Source organism: Ambystoma mexicanum, chromosome 6q (genome assembly GCF_040938575.1).
Source record: "Ambystoma mexicanum isolate Mex_15411 chromosome 6q, UKY_AmexF1_1, whole genome shotgun sequence".
Lineage (NCBI taxonomy): Eukaryota > Metazoa > Chordata > Amphibia > Caudata > Ambystomatidae > Ambystoma > Ambystoma mexicanum.
The window spans coordinates 1073302206-1073322252 of NC_090937.1; the positions used below are offsets into that span (position 1 = coordinate 1073302206).

The window sequence follows — 20047 nt, forward strand, 5'->3', positions numbered from 1 at the left end:
TCCACATATTAATGAAATAGCTGCTTGCTAGAGATTCCTGTAATAGGCGACCAACAAATTAAGATACCCAAATCAGAGCATTCGCAGAGCTCATACTCCTACAGACCTCATACTCAGCCACATTTGTTTTAATGGACGACACTTACTAAAAAACATTGAAATGGCCATTGGCACGAAAATGGAACCTCAATATGCAAACCTGCTTATGGCAGACCTCGAGGAAGAGATCCTATAACAATAATCACAGAAACCACTAACCTACATGCAATACTTTGATGACATTTTCATAATTTGAAAAGAAGGCAAAGACTCTCCTAAACAATTCCATGCATCTATCAATAGTTTTCACTAGCACATTAAATTCATCATGGATTAGTCCAAGGTGAGCATACACTTTCTGGATACCGTCATCTTTTTCAGGGGGGAATGGCCAACTGCACACAGCTGTATACAAGAAATCTGACGGGAACAAGGACTTGAAGAGGACAACTTTCTATGCAAGCCACACAAAACGGTATGTCACCTACAGCCAGGAAATCAAGCATTGCCTAAACTGCTTTAGCTATATAAATGCAAGCATCTTTTAAGCATTTCCTACTGCTCTGTCTGCAAGCTAACGGTTCTAAAGTGTACATTTATAGCTGTTAGATAAGTCAATCACAGCACTGCACTCCTTGCATGCAGACTTGGAATACAAATTCTCATGACTGTTTCTTTTCCTTCATCTTTGCTTATTAACATATGGGGAAGATCTAAGTAACCTCAAAAACGCATGCATTATTCCAACTCAGCATATTATTTTTAATTATTCCAATAAAAGCTATCAAAGTTTGAAGTTTGGGGATTTTTTTTAAAGACGGGTCTAAAACAGCATCACATGTTTTTTGTTGATCTTGCTTTTGCAATCTGGTCAGGAAATTAAGATATAGTGTACATCTAACCAACAATAAAAATGTGCGTGCATATTTGAACCAGTCACTCCAACTGGCCATGGACATTCCTTTTCTGTGGCACTACATATCATTTGAATGTATCACACACATGTCTGCACATATGGGTTACTTACCATTTTTGGGTATCCTTTTTGCTGTAGGAGTATCCTCTGAGGTAGTGCTTGCACCATCATCATCTGTTAGAAGACAAACTGAAATATTTCAATGTTTTTTCCTGTCTGATTTCTTGCACAGTGCTTTTGTCTTTGAAGTGACAGTAAGACTGGGTCATATAGAACGATATGGAAATATGGTCTATCAGCCACATGCAAAGCAAGTACCACGGATTGTCTAAGACATCAAAGAACAATGGAGATAATATAGGGGCTGATGGAATAAAGAGAAGGCCTAAATATCCCTTTACCTAGCACTATTAGGCGGTTTGGATATTCCTAAGAATTGTATTGGGTATTAGATGAAAATACAAGCTGCTTTATGCAAAACAATTAGCTGATAAGAGGAAATAGACCTCTCATGTCGTTTTGCCATCCAGCAGCAGTAAGCATGTTCCACATGTGCATGGTCTTGGGGACATGTCAACCAACACTAAGGACTTTGCTAAATTCACTGTAATGTCCCTTACAAAATCTGACATTGAATGCAATCCCATGTGACAATGCTTGCATTTCTCACATCATTGATTGCCTGAGATTGCAAAACTGCATCTGTTCCTCCACCACAGTTATCATGGGCTTTGTCGGTTATCTGCACTAGCACTAGCACATTCTGCTTGTATTTCACATTCTCCTGTGTTAGGACTAACAACAGTTGTTCTCTGAATATTCTTGTGCACAGTGAACTAGGCTACTCCTATTTCCATTTTGCTCACTCTCTTCAACCTATGGTCAATGATCTCCATCTTATTGATCAATTAGCTCCTACCACCTCAATTCCACCCTCAGAGCCACCAGCTGGTAAATTACCACTGTGACGAATCTTTGGATTTCGTCACTTCTCCCCGAGGTGGAGCCCCTTCCCATGAGGCCAGGGAGGTGAGGCCGCTACCCGATAGTCCCCATGGGGCTGATACACAGCGGGAGGATCTCATTTGAACAAGGACGACCATTTAGGGAAAACGCGGTATGACACCCCTCATCCAGCACCCTATAAATCCTCCTACCCCATGACCCACACTTCTGTATCACCCACCTCCATGTATTTCTGTAAGACTGAAATCCCAACATTTACTGAGAATAGTAAGAGTAGGGATGACATAACAAGGACTTCCTTGAGATGTACTGAGACGAGGAGGAGGTGCAGAGCACTGAAGAGTACTTGGTGGAAGGTGAATGAGCTTTCTAGTTGTCAGTGGGCCTTCCAAATAAAAACAAATGAAGGGCTTCCCCAATTGACAATATCTCCGTGGAGGAACCGAAAAGGAGACAGAGGTTCGGTACAGGAAGAAGAGGCCATTGACCAGGAGGCAGAGAGAGAGGTGTCCACACGCGGTCTTACCTTGGCAGACCGGGAGTGAAGCTGGCGCAGCAGAGGTCCAGGCGAGTGCAGGAGTCGAAGAGTGTGATCGGTGGAAGACGTGCTGCCTGCAAAGTATCAACAACTGCTGCATCGCCGCAATATGCCAAAGATCCACAGAAGCCACGCAAGACCCGAACACAGAGTGAACCAATCCCTAGAGCGACCAGGAGAAGCTGGGTTCAACCCTGAAGGTACAGGGGTTTCCGGAATGCTTGGTGGGAGTACAAAAGGGTCGCACAGCCAACAGGAGGGGAACCAGAGAGAAGTTTACCAATACAGGGGAAAGAGGAAAAGTCCCCTTAACATACCAGAGGACACTAATAAACAAGCAGGGAGAAGCATAGAGACCAGGGTCTGGGACCCGCAACTAAAAGGGAAGATCGTTGCTAATCATCGTCCACGTGGCAGTACTTGGCAAAGGAGTGAGCCAAGTCTGCCAAAAGAAAAGCATAAAGAAACACGGGTTTGAAACCCGCACCCACTAATGAAGATTAACTTAATTCATCTTCTTCATGGCCGTGCCAAGCAGGAGAGTGAACCAGGTCTGCCCAGCCAAATATGTGAAGAACGTCCAGGGGAAGGTAGCCATTCCCCTTGGTGTTGTGAGCTGTCAAGCCACGTGTATGAAAAGCCAAAATGTGAGAAATGGCCAACAATCCCCTGTGGCTGTGAACTGTGAGACAAAGAATAAGCATAAGAAAGGCCAGGGGAAGGGAGACATTCCTCCTGGTGTGTTGAACTGTGAAACAAAGCCTGAGAACGACCTGGGGAAGGTAGCCATTCCCCCTGGCGCTGTGAACTGTAAAACAAAGTGTATGAAAAGCCAGGGGAAGGGAGTCAATTCCCCCCTGGTGCTGAATTCTTGCATTTAACAGAACGTCAGTGAAGGACATGCACACTGCATATAAATCAAGTGGCTGATTGTACACTTGGTTAAGACATTTTCTTTTCACCAGTAGTGCATGTAAAGATCCAATAAAGCCATTAATTTGCAGAAGACTGCAATGAAATAACTTTAACAGGCATTTCAACCAAAGGTTAATGCTACTTCTTGATAATGCTAGCTCAAAGAGATCCCAAGAGAATGCGCTTATAGCGGGTAGAGGCAGAAAGTGGGTGAAATGGCCATGGAATTAGCATGGCCATGGGCAGTTAATGGGTGGACAAATAACCAAACAACACCTACACGTTTTGTGTCCCTCAACACATCCCATTACCCTCCTAGCTGTACTCCAATGCAATAGTTTCAGCGTATAGGTGGTGCTTGGCAGGAGCAGGGATGACTCTTGATCACACATTCCTTTAATACATTTATGATGCCACAGAGTGGGCGCACCACGCCTGGGAAAAGACTGGCCAAGGGTGCCTCCCTCCATAATCAACGTGGTGCCAGCTCCCATTGTTGTGATGAGGTGCTGGTTGCTAGAGTGTTTAAGTGTTTTATATTTTGATCTTTCCTGTATCTTTTATGAAATATTGTGCCCCCTTGTGCGTGCCGCTTTTATCTTTCTGGGTGTGTCCGATGGATGCAATAGGGGACCTGGCCCTTGCATGTGGTGAAAAGAGGGGTAATGTGGTACCAAGTGCTGAGAAAGACCTCAGTCCTCACATGTCACTCTGGAGGGTTGTGATTTCTTGGTCTGATTTTGGCACCCATTGCCTTACCTGTTTACCAGGCAACTATGAACTCATTGGCCGTCCCATAGACAGGCATGACGCTCTGGACCTCACAGTAGCGCTTGGGAATCAGGGGTATTATGACAGGGCTGTTCAGTGCGATCATGCCTCTCATGTGGGAATGTTTCCCACAGAATTGCTTTGGGTGATTTTGGCTTGTGGGTGGCTGACCCCTCAGGTTCTGTGGCAACAGCTGTAATTCACAGTGTGGGTATTATGCCAGTCTCTTGATAGTTCTGACGTATACCAGAGGCACGGCATGCTATGCAGATGAGGTGGTGGGTCTCAAGTTCACTGTATCTGACATGAGAGGGTTATGGAGCTGACTTGGTTCTACTGGGCACAGACAACAACACATTATTCCTCCTTTACCTTGGAGGACAGACTCTGTGACAACAGAGCGATGTGTGATCTTGGGCTTTGTGCTGGCATCATCTTCACAGGCCACCTCTGGAAACCTTGCCTGTAAAGCAGTCTGACAGTTCCCTGGTATTCCAATGTCCTGTAAATATTGAGACATGAATTCTGACAAAAGGATCCTTGAAGCTGTAGGACACATAATGAGGGTGACCTGATATTTAGAAAAAGTGTCATAAATGCACAGATTCCAGTGTGAGAGCAGAGTAGGTCAACTCGAGGTCATCCTTCACAATGAGGGCTTGAGGGTGGTGGCCTCCAGGTTCATCCCTCATTTTTAGTTCTGGCGCCACCTATAAGCAGAAACTGTTGTCATGGGGAGGGGAGATATAGGAGATGGGATCCGGCGGGAAGATATTTTGGGACTTTCTATCCGTGGAGGTACACACAATGAAAAGGTTATCTTTATGAAGATAGTAACACGTTCTTAACATATGCAACAAAAGTGTATAACAAGGGGCCTCATTATGACCCAGGCGGTAGGGGGTTAACAGCGGTAGGGGGTTAACGGCGCTGGTAGAGCTGCCGGCACCGTTAACCAATGACGGGCCTGTTGTTAGCATCCTGGTCTGCTTGCGGGACCCGCTAAGGGCGCCTGGTTTTACCAGTCATCCTTAGTGGGACCTGCGAGCATACCTCGCAATGAGGCGGTAGGGGGTTAACGGCCCTGGTAGAGCTGCCGGCGCCGTTAACCCCCTTCCGCCTCATTGCGAGGTCTGCTCACGGGTCCCGCTAAGGACGCCTGGTAAAAATAGGTAAAACCAGGCGTCCTTAGCAGGTCCCGTGAGCAGACCAGGATGCTAACAACGGGCCTGTCATTAACGGGCCCGTTGTTAGCATCCTCCCCATTCCCATTGAGCCCTATGCTGGCTCAAATGGGAATGGGGATGTACCGGGTCCGGGTTCCTTGAATGGGGAAATACCGGGCCCTCCAGGGTCGGAATGGCCCGGTATTTCCCCATTCAGGGAACCAGGACCTGGTACCCGGTATGGGGGTAGCCATGCCGCTAAAAGCGGCATGGCTACCTCCATAATTGTAATGAGCCCAAGGAGCTGGACGTTTGTGACACAATCTCCATACCTAACTTACTTTATCACACAACTTCTTTCCGTGTGTGTCTGAAAGTGGGGGAAGTACAGTGGTGTTAAAAGGAATTGTTTCAGGAGTGTATTATTTTGAATTCTGGGAATATATATGAACCTACAAATTGAAAACTTAAAATATTTGTACTAAATAAATCTTTGTAGGTGTGTGGCCAAGTGCTTAAAAAGCAGGGTGGGTTAAAATCACTGCTTCACTGTTTACCCAAAGCGTGTGATCCTGGACAACTGATTTAATTTCCCTCTGACATAACTGTGCACAGGTGTCTAAAATGTATTACCAACATCGTTTTTCTACTGCTTGTATTGCCTATATATAATTTACAGAAAGGATTAGATCCACATGCTCAGTATTACATTTGTTGTTGCTATAGTATCATTGGCTTGTTTAATAAACCTGTATTTATGAAACACAATTTGACTTCTGAAACCTAACACTCTGAGTAGATGTGAGGGTAAGGAAAGTGCAATGGGATCCATCCACAGCAGAAGACGTGAGCAATGTGTTAGGTGGAGGTAATGGGTTTGCGTCAATCGGTAACAAAATGACGGTAATGAGTACGGTTGGTTGAGAACGGTTAGGATCTAGAGAGGAGTGGGGGGGTGCCAATCTGACAGTTTGCATAGGGTGGCAACATTCCTTGCCCTGGTCACTACTAGCCCCCTGTATAATGGCCAGTTTAGCCTCTGACAGGTGCAGATGCTTCAGGGAGACCTGTTCAGGAACCACGCTGCAAGGGCTAACTTCTGCAGGGAGAGGTGGATGACTGTGCCCCCTCTGCTGGGAGAGGTGGTGTGCTGGGCCCAGCGGAAGGTGTACAGGGGCCTGGTCTGACAGGCTGAGCAGCTCCGAGAACCAGGGTCGTGCGGGCCACCATGGGGCTATCAGGATGATCCGAAGGTTCCTCGACTCCCTGATCCTGCAAATGACCATGTGCACCAGACGAGTGGGGGGAAAAGCATAAGTGCACATGTTGTTCCACTGGATCTGCATTGCGTCGCCCAGCGAACCCCTGCCTTCCCCTGCCAGGAGGCAAACTGGGGGCACCTCCTGTTGACACTGGTGGAGAAGGGGTCCCTTGAAGAACCTGCTTGCTCAACTGCCATTCGTAGTTGTCCGCACCCAGCCTGCTGAGCCTGTCCGCCTCTAGGTTGGACTCCCCTGGTAGGTGGACTGCTAACAGTTGTATGTTGTTCGCCAGATCCCACTCCCAAATGTTGACCGCAAGTCTGCAGCGGGGAGGGGACCAGGTGCCATCCTGCTTGTTGATGTAATACATGTAGGTGGAGCTGTCCCTTTTGAATGAGAATCACCCTGCCGGTGATAATAGGTAGAAAGGCTTTGAGAGCAAGCCAAATAGCCATCATCTTGAGCCAGTTGATGTGCACCAGCTGCCCCTGCGGGACCATACTCCATAAACGCTGTGACGGTTCAGGGTAGCTCTCCATCCGTCTAGGGACGAGTCTGTGGTAATGGTGACCTGAGGTGTTGGTTGCCGGAACGACCTGCCTATCCGAAGGTTGTTGTCCGTACCCCACCAGATCAGAACCTGGTGGAGCTATTGTGGCATGCTGACCTGCTCTGCTTGCAAACTCTTCTCCTGGTTCCATTAGGCTGAGAAATGTAGCTGCAGCTGCCTCATTTTGAGCCTTGTATGTGGCACTGCAAGAAGACATGCAGCCATAACTCCCAACAGGTGTTGGTACTACCACACTGAGGTCACTGATCTGCTGAGAAAATGCCCAGTGGCCCTCTTGATGGACGTGATCTTGTCCTCGGACGGGAAGATCCTGTCGGAGCTCTTGTCCCAGATAAGTCCCAAAAAGGTCAGGCTCTGCGTGGGCACCAACTGTGACTTTTTGAAATTGATAGAAAATCCCAGGTCGTATAGTGTATCCATGAGGGCGGATGCCGTATGTTGGACCGCCTCCGGAGAGCTTGCTCTGACTAGATATGGGTAAATATGATGGCCTTGAGCCCTAAGTAAGGCTGCCACTGCGTTCATTAGCCTTGTAAAGACCATGGGGGCTGAATTGAGTCCAAAGGGTAGGACCCTGTATTGAAAGTGAAAACCCATAATCCTGAACCTCAGAAAGGACCAATTGGGTTTCCAAATCGGGACCTGTAGGTAGGCATCCTTCAGATCCAGGGAGCACATCCAGTCTCCCGCACACAATGGGCCTCATTACAAGGTTGGCGGTCCGGTCATAACGATACCGGTAAGGCATCAGTGGCATCGTTTCCCAGACCGGCCAATCAGGTCAGATGATATACCACTCCATCAATGTGCAGATGGTGTGTGATGCCAGCAAGATGCTAACACATTGCTGTGCCAGATTCCCACGATCCACGCATGATGCAATGGTGCTGCGGAACTCCTTGCTACCCCGCTATATGGAACGAGATGCTGCAGGATGTGCCTGGCTGCTGGGTGAGTCTGCCCTCTGGGCCATGGGAGTGTATTGTGGGGGGGTACATGCATATGCAACCTGTCTGCCCTCTGGGCCATGGGAGTGTATTGTGGGGGGGGGGGGGGTACAAGCATATGCAACCTGTCTGCCCCCTGGACCATGGGAGTGTCCTCAATGAGGTGTCTGGACACTGTCCATGCTGGCAAACACTGTGCCCATAATCATACGAATAAGATGCATGACTCAGAAAATGGAAGCCGAAATACTCTGGCTGCACACCAATGTGTAAATGTCAGACAATCAGCACACACCCCTGAACTTGCCCACTGGACATCACCTGACCGTACCCACAGCACCACAATGCCCCATCATGCAGTCACAAAGCTGAATACACATGACTGCATTGAAGCACCTCGCAGGTCATGCATCCATGAGTGCGCAGTATGAATTCCCCCTCAGGGAAATCCCCTGCCACTGCCCCTCTCCGACAGTAACACTGCATAACACCATGGTAACATGTGCAGATGAATACAAATGGGAAAACCCATGTGACAAGGATGCCTCAAATTGGACCCATTAAGTATTTAACAACACCTACATGGGTGCGATTGGTGTGGGAATCACCCACAGCACATGAGTACCAGCATGCAAGTCGACACCCTGCATCATCCAAGGAACACATCCCTACACTGGGGGACCCTACCAACAATAATATTGTGCCATTGTGACTGGTGTGAAGACGTCGAGGGACACGTGCATGGCGTCAACAATTATCCAAAAGCATGATAGACTAAACAAGCTGTATCATGTTGGGCATTAGCCTTGTGCATCAAACATTGCCCAACATGCATTTGGTCTCATCCCCTGCCACACAACCCTCACATGTGAGTACATCATGGACCTTGTCACTCCATCTGGGTGGTTGGTGATTTCCAATGTCAAGGCCCCTAAGTCGTGTACGTCACCCAAGACCAGCACCATGGAGTGCCAAGTTGTGTAAAGGGCAGATAGTTCCCAGATGTGAAGTCAATAGCTGCCACTCACGATATACTGCATATGAGCATGAACGATGTACAGGCTGAGCACCAATGGAATAGAAGAAATACCCTTACACAAACCTTATTGTGCTCCCATGCAGGTGATGCTGGCTATCCCCTGTCAGGAATCCGCGGAACAGGCACGAAGAGGACTTCAATCGTGCCCATATACGCACTTGTATGGTCATAGAGCAGACCTTTGACCTGTTGAAGGCACGGATTCGCTGCCTAAGCAGGTCAGGTGGCGCACTCATTTACGGTCCTGAGAAGGTGGGCAAGATCATCATGGTATGTGCCATTATGCAAAACATGCGCATCCGGCGGAACGTTCCTCTGCCACCTGACATGGACCAGCCACCACCAGGTAAAGAAGAAGATGAGGAAGGAGAAGATGTTGCACATCGGCCAGGCCGTGAAGCACATGAGGGACGTGCTGTGCGCCAATCAGTGATAGACCATAGTTTCTGATGCACTGGGATGCAGAGGGTGATATGGATGTGGGACCCTGGGCACTGTGACAGGAGGAATATGGGCACTGGGTTTGGGGATGAATTCGCACTGTACATTGTCATGCAATAAATTGACACACACTGAAGAAGCAATGTCCAGTCATGTCATTTATTTTCACAATGAGTGTATTGAACAGATGTTATTTACAACATGAATGAACCCGCCACCCCCACACACACCCACACAGACCCTCCCACCTCCCCCTTCCCCCCAACAATCCCACACCCCCTCCCACCTCCCCCAACCCCCCAAAAGCCCCACACAGCCCCTCTTCCCTCACCCCACCCCCCCCAACAGCCCCACACCCCTCTCCCACCTCCCCCCACTCTCCAACACCCGCACACAACAAGAGCACAACATGTGTCTAGATGCACTTCCAGGCAACACGTGCAGTGTACCCCTGCTACTGCCGCCGACTTCCCGATGGAGGAGATTGCATGTCTGTGCGCTGCATGCTGCGCAGGGACCTGCGCAAGGGGCTTGTCTGAGTTGAGCTGGCAGGCGTCGTAGTGGAGGAAGTGGATGGAAGTGGCTCAGTTGCCACAGGACGCCGCTGCCCCATGGTGTTGGCCATCCTCTCCAGTATCTGGGTCACAGTTGCAAAGCCCTTATGGACCCGCTCAGAATTTTCATTTACGGCTTTGATGATGGCCTCAGTGTTCTCCCTCATCGCCTGGCATGTTGCCTCCCCATCGGCAACCGATTGCTTTACAAGGGTATGCATGGACTCTTCACGGCCCTCCATCCTCGACAAACGTCCCTCGAGGTCCTGCATTGCGGGTGAAGTGGATGTGTCCATGGCTGGTGTGGACGTGCGCAGGACAGGGCTATCCTCTGGTGGAGACCAATCCTCCTGGCTGCCCTGGCCTTCAGGCTCATGCTGAGGGGTACCCTGTGGTGTGTCCTGCGGGCTGGACATATATCCACCATCCCCCAACATACTGCCTCCTTCATGGGTGATCTCCTCATGCCCCTTGTCCTCATCAGCACTATGTTGTGCAGATGCAGCAACCTCCCCAACTGAACTTGTGGCTGCCGACTGCGTTCCATCATGGTCGCTTGCCACAGATGTGGCCTCATCCTGTGTGATTTGTGTCACCAGGGGGGCAGGGGCAGGTGTTTGTCAGACCGGTGTTGGGGGCTGTGCAGCCGGTTGGGCACTGGTGTGTGCCTTGTGAGCCCATTGGCTCATCCCTGTGGCCCTGGACGTGGATGGCCTGGTGCCATCGTCCTGAGCCCTGGACCTCTTGGCAGGTGTCCTGGGCTGTGGCGCTGCATGATCCTCATCGCTGTCTGCATCGGTGCCTGTGGGGGACAGAGAGGCAAGGCATCAGTGCTGGGAGTATTTGCATCATGCATGCATTGGTGTTTGTGCAGTTTGGGCCTTGTGGTTCGTTGCATGCTTTTTGGCGTGGTGGACAGGGTGCTTGCAAGATTGTGGGGGCGGGGGGGTAGTATTGGCATCCCACAGGTGTAGTCATGTTTTCCATGGTGTCTGCTGTGAGCCCAACGGGTGTGTTGTGGCTTGTGTGCTGTGTGAAATGTGATTTTCGTTTGTGTATTGGGTGTGTATTGGGTATAGGAGCCACATGCAGCATGCATTTTGATGTGACAGTGGTGGGTCCAGCTTCTCGACAGGGATGTGTGTATGTGTGTATGATGGGTCATGTATTTGCTCTCATTAGGTTCAAATTTTTGGCCTACGTTTTACTTTGGATGTCAGGTGTTTGTGGGGACTTCTGTGGTGACAAAGGGTCACTCACCTTCATCAGCCGATGATGGGACTCCTTACTCCGCTCCACCAACTCCTTCAATGGCCTCCATGTCGATGGTGGAGCTACAGGTCTCTTCCCACCTCGACAGCTTTATGGGGGAGTTTGGACCGCCGCCTGTTGCCAGCCCCTGGTTGCGGTTGGCCGATAGGATGTTTCAGACTTGCAGGTGCAGGTCGTCCCACCGCTTCCTGCAGTCCTTTACTGACCGTAAAACAGAAAAAAGTGTCTAAATATAAAGACACTCCCGTCCCCTGCACACCATTAAAGCTGATACACAATCAGTCAATAGTAGTAAAAAGTTTTTTATTGGTAAAAAATAAGACTTAATCAAAACAAACAGTTCTTAGCACTGTCGTTACCAAAACACTTCTGGTTAGCATGGAAAAGTACAAACATCCAATAAATTTAATAAGGCCATTTATAGAACGAGAAAAGTATAAAAAAAGACAAATGAAACAATGATGTGTAATATAAATTACAATGGGCAAAGCCAAGTAATATTCTTGTAATAAACTCAGGTGCTCAGGTGCTCTATGCGTTTCGGGGAACACCCCCTTCTTCAGGAGCAAAGTGATCTGAAATTATATACATTGAAAACAGACATCAGTATCGTATATACAATATAATATTGTTAGTGTACGCAAAACTTGAGAAATCCAACACATGAAATATAACAAATGTTGCCTAATTTAGAATGCACACAGGCATCCACATTTACGTAGTTGCAATCAAACCAAAAATAATTATATAAACATAACAGTCAGACATGGGTGTGACTCCAAAGAAGTGGAACAAGGATAGGCCTCAAATGGGCATTGAAGTATACCGAAATAGCAAACAATAAAAAAAAGAAATTAAATGGAATGCAAAATACCTGGGGGGAGAACGGGCGTACATATTGGGTTGACAGCAGCAATGTGTAGAAATATCTGACGAGTTAAATGATCCAATTGCTGCTAAGGTACATATGGACTAATTCAAAGTCATTGTCCTATTGTGGAAAAATGAATAAAAGTTTGTATGTAGCAAGATATGTATTTGGTGAACCTCATGGATAAAAAAATCAAAGACACATTAAACAAACTCAAGAAAAACTGCTTACCACTAATTAGAGCCAAAGTCACTGTAACCGTGATGAAGTACTGGAGGATCCAAATGGGGCCATCAGAAAAGATGTAAATCAAATCCCAAGAAATTCAGATGTCACTGCAGGAGGTACCAGGGAAATGCCAAGGTTGGACGAGTGAAGACAAATACACCACTACATGTATCGAAAACAAGAAAGAAAGCAACCACCGAAAAAATCATGTAATCCAACTATTTAGATGGCTAACAAGTCGATAGCCAAGGGAGGAGTCATTCGAGTAAGATAGACAGGAGGCTAAATAAACATGACAAGTTCCAAGTGCAAAATACACCAAAGGCTGAGCTCCCAAGGGTAAAAAACACTGAAAAAACATGCACTCCATTCAATCAGGGAATTGATGAACCAAATGCCTAAGAAGCCAAATTAAAGGTAAGTGAAAGTAAAAACCTATTACCAAAGACAACCCCTGAGTGCAGATATACAACTCAGATTAAAGTTCACCACGATAAATAAATGAAGCCCTTCTGTCTCTAACACTCACCGCGAAATAAAAAGCAGTCGCCAACGCACGTCACGGCTCGAACAGCTCTGAACATTGCAACCGGAGGAGTTCTATTTAGCACTAGTTAGCGATCATGTGACAATAGCAAGTGATTAGAAATGTAGGTAACAGTACGTGCCGACAAGGTAAGTACAAGCGGAACTACTGTCGGCAATTAAACAGGGAAATACATAGCTGAAGAGCAATTCTATAGTGAAAACGTGTGAAATAGGAAAATGAAATATGGAATATGCAAAGAAACAAAGTATACTGATAACAAAACGTGGATAAATGGAAAGCAATAGTCAAACACAATGAAGTGCATTTAAAGAAAACTAACGTGCACGTAAATGGCATTCTAAGAGGGAGGAGGAACAACAATGAGTCGCCTGGAAATAGCCTGATCAAAAATAGAAAAAAGTGACTGCTCAGAGGCATAAGGAATGAACTAAACAAACCCAGGAAAATAAATGTAACCAAAAAATTACTGACAAGCCAAATACACAATATACTGGCCATACACCGCAGAAACGATGCCCAAATGTAATCAATGTATAAACAATTAATATCAAGAAGGAAGATAAGTTGAGCACCATAGATGGAGTAGGTAAATACAAAGTGAGGCTGGAAAGCCAGCACAACGCAAAATAAAGGAGTCAAATCCATGGGGTGTCAAGGGTAGTTTAATGAAAATAAAATCAAAGGGATTCAAGATGCCAAGTAAGGATCAAATTCAAACAAAACAATTAAGAGAGAATTCCTCATTCAATCCTCTTGGTGAAATGGTATCAAGGTAATCTATTCAAAACATCTCCCTTTGAGCAAGGGTTCTCATATAGTCACCTCCCCTGGTTGGACGTTTGACAACCTCCAAAATGGTAAACCTAATCTGGGCTATAGTGTGACGAGCCGCTGTGAAATGTCTCGAAACTGGAGATTTATTGTTATTGCAGCGAATGTTAGATTTGACCTGGCAGTCTGACCGACGTACATTAGACCACACGGGCACTTGATGCTGTAAATAAATCCTATTGATCGACAAGTCGCAAAGTGTCTCAATTTGATTTTTCTCCCCGTATGTGGGTGTGTAATAAATTCACCTTTAGCCACATTATTACAGTGGCTGCAGGATAAACAAGGAAATTTACCTTTTTTCTTTGTGGCCAATGTTGGTTGAGTTTCCTTCGTTACACATTCTGCCTTCACCACTCTGTCTCGAATGTTAGTGCCGCTTCTGTATACCATCATGGGTGGTTCAGGGAACAACTCATGTAGAGTTGGATCATAATGTAAGATGGACCAATGTTTTTGAATGATGCGTTTGATATGAAATGATTGTCTCGAGTATTTAGAAATGTGAAGAATAGCTGTATTCTCTTTTTTAATTTTCAGAGTCAATAATTGTTCTCTAGTCATGGGGAGTGACCTTGCCTGTGCTTCTTCTATTATTTCAATAGGATACCCTCTCGAGGTAAATCTCTTGGACAAAGTCCGGCACTCATCTTGTAAGACATCGCAATCAGTGATTATCCTCTTTAAACGTAACATTTGGTTGTATGGTAAACTAGCCATCATTGCCTTGGGATGAAAACTTGCATAATGTAGTAAACTGTTCATATCAGTAACTTTGTGATATAAAGATGTTTAAATTTGGTTTTCCACAATCTCTAACTGTACATCTAGAAAATGGAGTGTAGGTTCCCCGATATCTAAGGTGAATTTGATTCGTATATGTACAGAGTTGAGCTAGTTAAGAAACCCTTCCAATTCTTTTTTGGAGCCACACCACACACCAAAAATATCGTCAATGTACCTTTTCCACATAATAATCTTTGTTGAACATTCCATATTGTCCAATACAAATCGTTTCTCGAACCAATACATGTATATATTTACATATGCTGGGGCCATTGCTTACCCCATTGCTGTGCCAGATATTTGAGAAAAATACTCTCGTTGGTATCGAAAAAAACTGTTATGAAGAATAATGGTAATGAATTGAATAATTAATTGTGGATCACACTTGACATTGCTTGATTGTTATAATAACCATTCTACAGCCTCAATACCCTCCTGATGGGGAATGGAGGTGTATAGGCTGCAAACATCCATTGAAAAAAGTATACATTCAGATGACAAGCAAGTAAATTCATTCACATTCAACATAAAATCTGTGGTATCTCTCAAATAAGTTAGTATGGATTGTACCAATGGTTGTAAGATTCTGTCTACGTATTTAGATATGGGATATAGAATACTTTCAGTACAGGCAACAATGGGTCTCAATCTAGGGTGGTCTTTATCTTTGTGAATTTTTGGCAGTCCATACAGTACTGGCATGATAGGGAATTTCTTCAGGAGGAAGGACCTCGTTTTTACAGTGATCCAGTCATTATCAAGTGCCTCATTGACACAATTTTCAATGATCCCCCTAATTTGATGTGTTGGATCACCATTTAACCTTAAATAGATAGTGATATCTTCCAGCATAGATGTACACTGGGCATGGTAAAAAGTGGAATCCATTACTACCACAGCGCCTCCCTTATCTGCTGGTTTAATTATGAGTTCTAAATCTCTAGCTAGTGATTCCAGCTCCTTCAATTGAAAATCTTTCAAGTTAACAGGGGACTTTAGGTAAAAATATATTTTCTTCAAGTCATCCTCAACCTTCAATTTAAACATGTTAAGTACTGGATTATCAATTGGCGGATCAAAGGTACTTTTGGGTTTCATCTCCAATTGATCATCTAAGTTTTCCCATTCAGACTCCTCAGTTTGTGATGCAAAAAATAATCTAAGTTTAATTTTACGAAGTAATATATGTAGATTCACTTTTTCATCAAAGAGAGTAGAATTGGAAGTTGGGACAAATGAAAGTCCTTTGTTCAAAATATCCAATTGACTAGCTGACAAGATTTTGCTTTAGATGTTCACAACAATTGATTCCATCACTTGTTTTTTTTTTGTTGATCTTTTGCCCACGTCGGGTCTTTTTTCTAAAAAAGGAGGAGCTGTGGAGATACCTAAGGAATTAGATGCAGATGCACCGGTTTCTAAATTTTGGGAAGATACAGGTAATCGATGAGCTGGTACGTGTTTACCTGGTATAGGGTCACCTATAATGCCCTCACTTCTATTCTCTGAATCAGAGGAAGTAGGTCGGGGATTTAGAAATCTACTCCTGTTTCTTTGGGCATAAAACTCTTGCCACGAATAAACAATATTGTTTGTAGGATGAGAGTTTCTGATTGATGTCGTCCAAGATGGCTTGAAGGTCTTGTGCAGATTTCAGTTTACTCAATTGAGCTGTTCTTCTTTTGTCCTTTACTGACCGTGCAGTGGTTCCAACCGCACTCACCTTTCTGGCAGTCTCCTCCCATATTCTTTTCTTCAGTAGCTATGCTGGACGGCGCAGGTCTGCACTGAAACCCACATCTGCCTGCTCCACTACCGTATCAGCGAGCATATTTAGCTCATTGTCGCTGAAACGCAGCTTTCGCATACGTGCTGCGCCTTTCTTGGTGACTTTCGACATTGTCCACCAGTAGGGGTTGGGAAGTTGGTTGTTCAGGTTCTGTCTGTGAAGGATTGCAATGGATTGTGTTTTTTAAGATGGCCCCCGGTGCGTATCCTGTTCCGGCGCGATGACGTTGCTTCCGGTACCTGTAGTGACGGTACCCTTATTTAGGGTACCAATGGTGCCGGGACAGGTTTCAGCGGATTCCTTGATGGCGCTATCAGGGGGTGGGGTCTTTACTGGCAAACCGGTGCATCAGTTACCAGCATGCAGGGATGCACGTGCACGCAGACTCGTAATCGCATGTTATTTGCGGCGTGGGTACAGCACGGACACTTTCATACCGGCATGCCGGTAATGACAGTTTATTACCGCCTATCTCGTAATGAGGCCCAATGTCTCCGCTATAAAGGCTGGGGTAACCATCTTGAACTTTTGGAGGGGAAGGGAAAGGTTCAAGGTGGAAAGGTCGAACACAACTCTCAGGCCAGCCTGGTTCTTTTTGTATATGACGAAAATTTGTGAATTCGTGAATGAAGCCCATACCCCGCTTAGAGGCTGGGACTTCCACCAGGCCCTGGCTCGATACCAGCGAGCGTATTTCCGCCAACAGAGTTGCTGTACCAATCTGCGGGAGCGGAGGGGAGGAAGGAGGAGAAGAAGGAATGGGGAGCCGGAAGCCCATGGATACTACTGAGAGGATCCATGGGTCCGTGAACTTTGTCTGCCAGCAGTGTGTGTGACGGGCAAGCCTGCCTGACAGTCTCTCCTGAAATCATCTGAAGCCTCAGAAGGACCGACACTTGTCCGAGCGCTGGTGCGTTTGGCTGTAGGTCTTAGGAGTGGTCTTGGTGAGGATTGATAAAGATTTCTCTGTCTGCGAGCTATTCTTTTTCTTATCGAGTTCCTCGACCGTTGTCGACTGGAACAGGTCCGCCCCCTCGAAAGGCAGGTCCAGTATGCGTTCCTGCACATCTGAATTGAATTTTGTCATCCTTAGCCAAGCCATCCTTCCCATGTCAGTGGCGATGCAAATGGCCCAATCTGAAGTGTCAATGTGGGCCACCGTGGACTCCATTATGTCTTGTGCCACTATTTTAGCCTTAGCCAGCCCAGCCTTGAAGCAGGCCTGGCTGTGGGTAGGGAGCTCAGGGAGGAAATCGGTGATCTCCTGCCACAGCTTCTGGTTGACAGCCGCCAACATGGTATCTGCGTTGGCCTGGAGCAGGTGGAGAGTGACGATGGAATACATTTTCTTGCCGAACGCCTCCAAAGTCTTTTCCTCCCTGCCCAGGAGTGTCAAGGCTGAAGTCGCCGAAGACGATTGTGGCTTGGAGTACAGACAGTGATGCTGCTGGTATCACCGAGAATGTGGTTGGGGGTGCGCAGACAATAAGAGGGGGGTCCCTTTCCGTTTGCCTGTATTTAGCGTTGAAATGCCCTATTGGTAGGTTGGGTAGAGTGTGGCTTGAGCCACTCTTTTTTGGCAAGCGCTACTATGTCTTTCTGAAGTGGGATTCCTGTTCTAGCAGTAGGGTGTAGCAAGAGGACATCAGGCAGTACCCCCACCTCCGGTTGTTCCACCTGTGGCTGCGGGATTCCTAGGTACTCAGCCAGGCCCGCCAGCCGCTCGTGAAAAGTTTTGGCTGACGATGGAAAGTCCGGGTCCTCGTCGTCGTCGGTGTCCACTGTTGTGTCCTGTCGGTATGTGGGAGCTGTGGGAGGGCTAGCTGCAGGCAGCTGTGGTGTGCTGAGTATCAGTGCCGGAGGCTGCTGAGTTGGGAGAGCCAGGGCTGCTGTGACTGGTACAGGCATGGGAGCCGGGGGCTGAGCTGGACCCAGGGGCGGTGTGGCCGTGGGTGCTTGCGGCTGTACATGAGGAAGCATGTCCATGATCATGTCCCTGAGGATGGTACCCATCTATGGTGATCTCATGAGTGCGAGGAACTTCTCAAAGAACCTGTCTTCACAGGCCAGAGGGGTGCCTGATTGTACAGGCATAGGGGTCGGGCCCTGAGGCTGCTGTGTCCTGGGTGTGCCCTGTCACGCTGTATAGGGCGAAGTATACCTGCCCTGAGAAGTGGATGGATAGGATGTGGACCAAGTGACAGGGGTTGCCCAATCCCACATGGAAGCTCTTTCCCCTGTCTGGTCTCCGAAGGGAAAAGGCATCGGGAAACTGTCATTTTGTCTGGCCCAGCGGCCATTTTGTTTTGCTCTGTGCCACGTGCCTGCGTTGTGGAACTTGCTTGCTGGGACCGGCTTCCACCAGTACGCTGATCGGTGGTGGTTGAGGCCTAACCTGCACCTCAGGACGGGGCCTGGTAGGCGGATTGCCCTCAGCAGTGGTGCTGGTAGTTCTGCCTGCAGGAGCCCCCTCAGACGTGGGTCCAGTGTTAGGGCATAACCCCTCGGGTTGGGACCAGGTAATAGAGCCTTGTGGCCCCTCAGTGGTAGCACCAGTAGGATCTTGCGACCCCTCGGCCTGGTGGCCAGAAGCTGGAGCAGCCTCTGTGTTGTTGCTGGTTTTAGGACCTGTTAGGTCCCTCCCGCTTAGGTGCTGTCTTGGGAAGTAGTCACCCTTGCGGGGTGCGGAGGAGAACAGGGCACCTACCTTGGGCCTGGTCTTCTGCTTCACAAACGCTTTGAGGTCCTCTGGAGGCGATCTTCTGAAGAGCTCCCGGCACCTGGCTAGTCGGTTCTTGATCGTGGCGGAGTCAAGGCATCGCATGCAGTACAGCCGTGCCAGCTGTGTTTTGGGTCAAGGCAGCGGAGGCTTAGGACATGGGGGTCAGACGTTGGGAAGGGACCCTCGCAGGCTGAACACCTGCTGAAGCCCACTGTTGTCGACATTCGCCAGGGAGGAGTGTGGCGCCAGAGGACAAAGCAGAACCTGATAATTGAAAAGAAAAAAGAAGACAAGAATACTTCTCCGGGGAAGAGCGCATGGAATTACTAGGCCAGAGGCCTAACCCAGGAGCGCTAGTGAAAGCGGCCAGTTGCCGTCGATGTGGAAAAAAGGACTGAGGAGTGGTGCCGGTGGGCGGAGTCAGAGGAGCGCGCATCTAAATTTAAAGGGGAAGATGATTTTTCTGGTGAAAAAGGTTCTGTCTCCCATCCCTAGCGAGGGACGCCCATACAGTATGGGCACATCCGGAAGTGCCTTAGAAGTGTCTAGGCTGTTGGGCTGACCTGCTGCTTGTCCCGAGTTTGTGGAGCTTTTGCTTCTACCTGTGAAGGGAGTCGCCAAGAGGAAGTTTCCATTGTGCTGCAACACGGACTGTTTGGACTGTTTGGACTGACACAAAGTAATTATTGGAACTTTGTTTTTGCTACTGCCCTGTGTTACCGGCTTTTTGTGCTCTCTGTGGCATTTTGTGCTGTTTGTGCTCTACTTACTACTACGGCCCATATTCACCCGTTTTTCTTTTTTTGTCTTTTTCTCCAGTGCAGTCTCATCTGCCGCCATGCCCACAGACACACCCCCAACCAGCCCTGCTCT

At 47.4% G+C, this 20047-nt stretch overlaps 1 protein-coding gene across 6 annotated transcripts in view; it reads right to left on the minus strand.

Annotated features, from left to right (window-relative positions):
• The window catches only part of PAICS (phosphoribosylaminoimidazole carboxylase and phosphoribosylaminoimidazolesuccinocarboxamide synthase), a 1368496-nt gene that overhangs the window by 634942 nt on the left and 713507 nt on the right, over window positions 1-20047 (minus strand). For 4 of the 6 annotated variants that reach the window (XM_069631608.1, XM_069631609.1, XM_069631606.1 and 1 more), the window contains one exon: window positions 1067-1144. The exons of 1 other annotated variant lie outside the window; for it this stretch is intronic. In XM_069631608.1, coding sequence (XP_069487709.1) covers window positions 1067-1144 — 78 coding nt within the window. The remainder of the gene's footprint in view (window positions 1-1066; window positions 1145-20047) is intronic. One more of the 6 variants, XM_069631605.1, reaches the window with a different exon arrangement.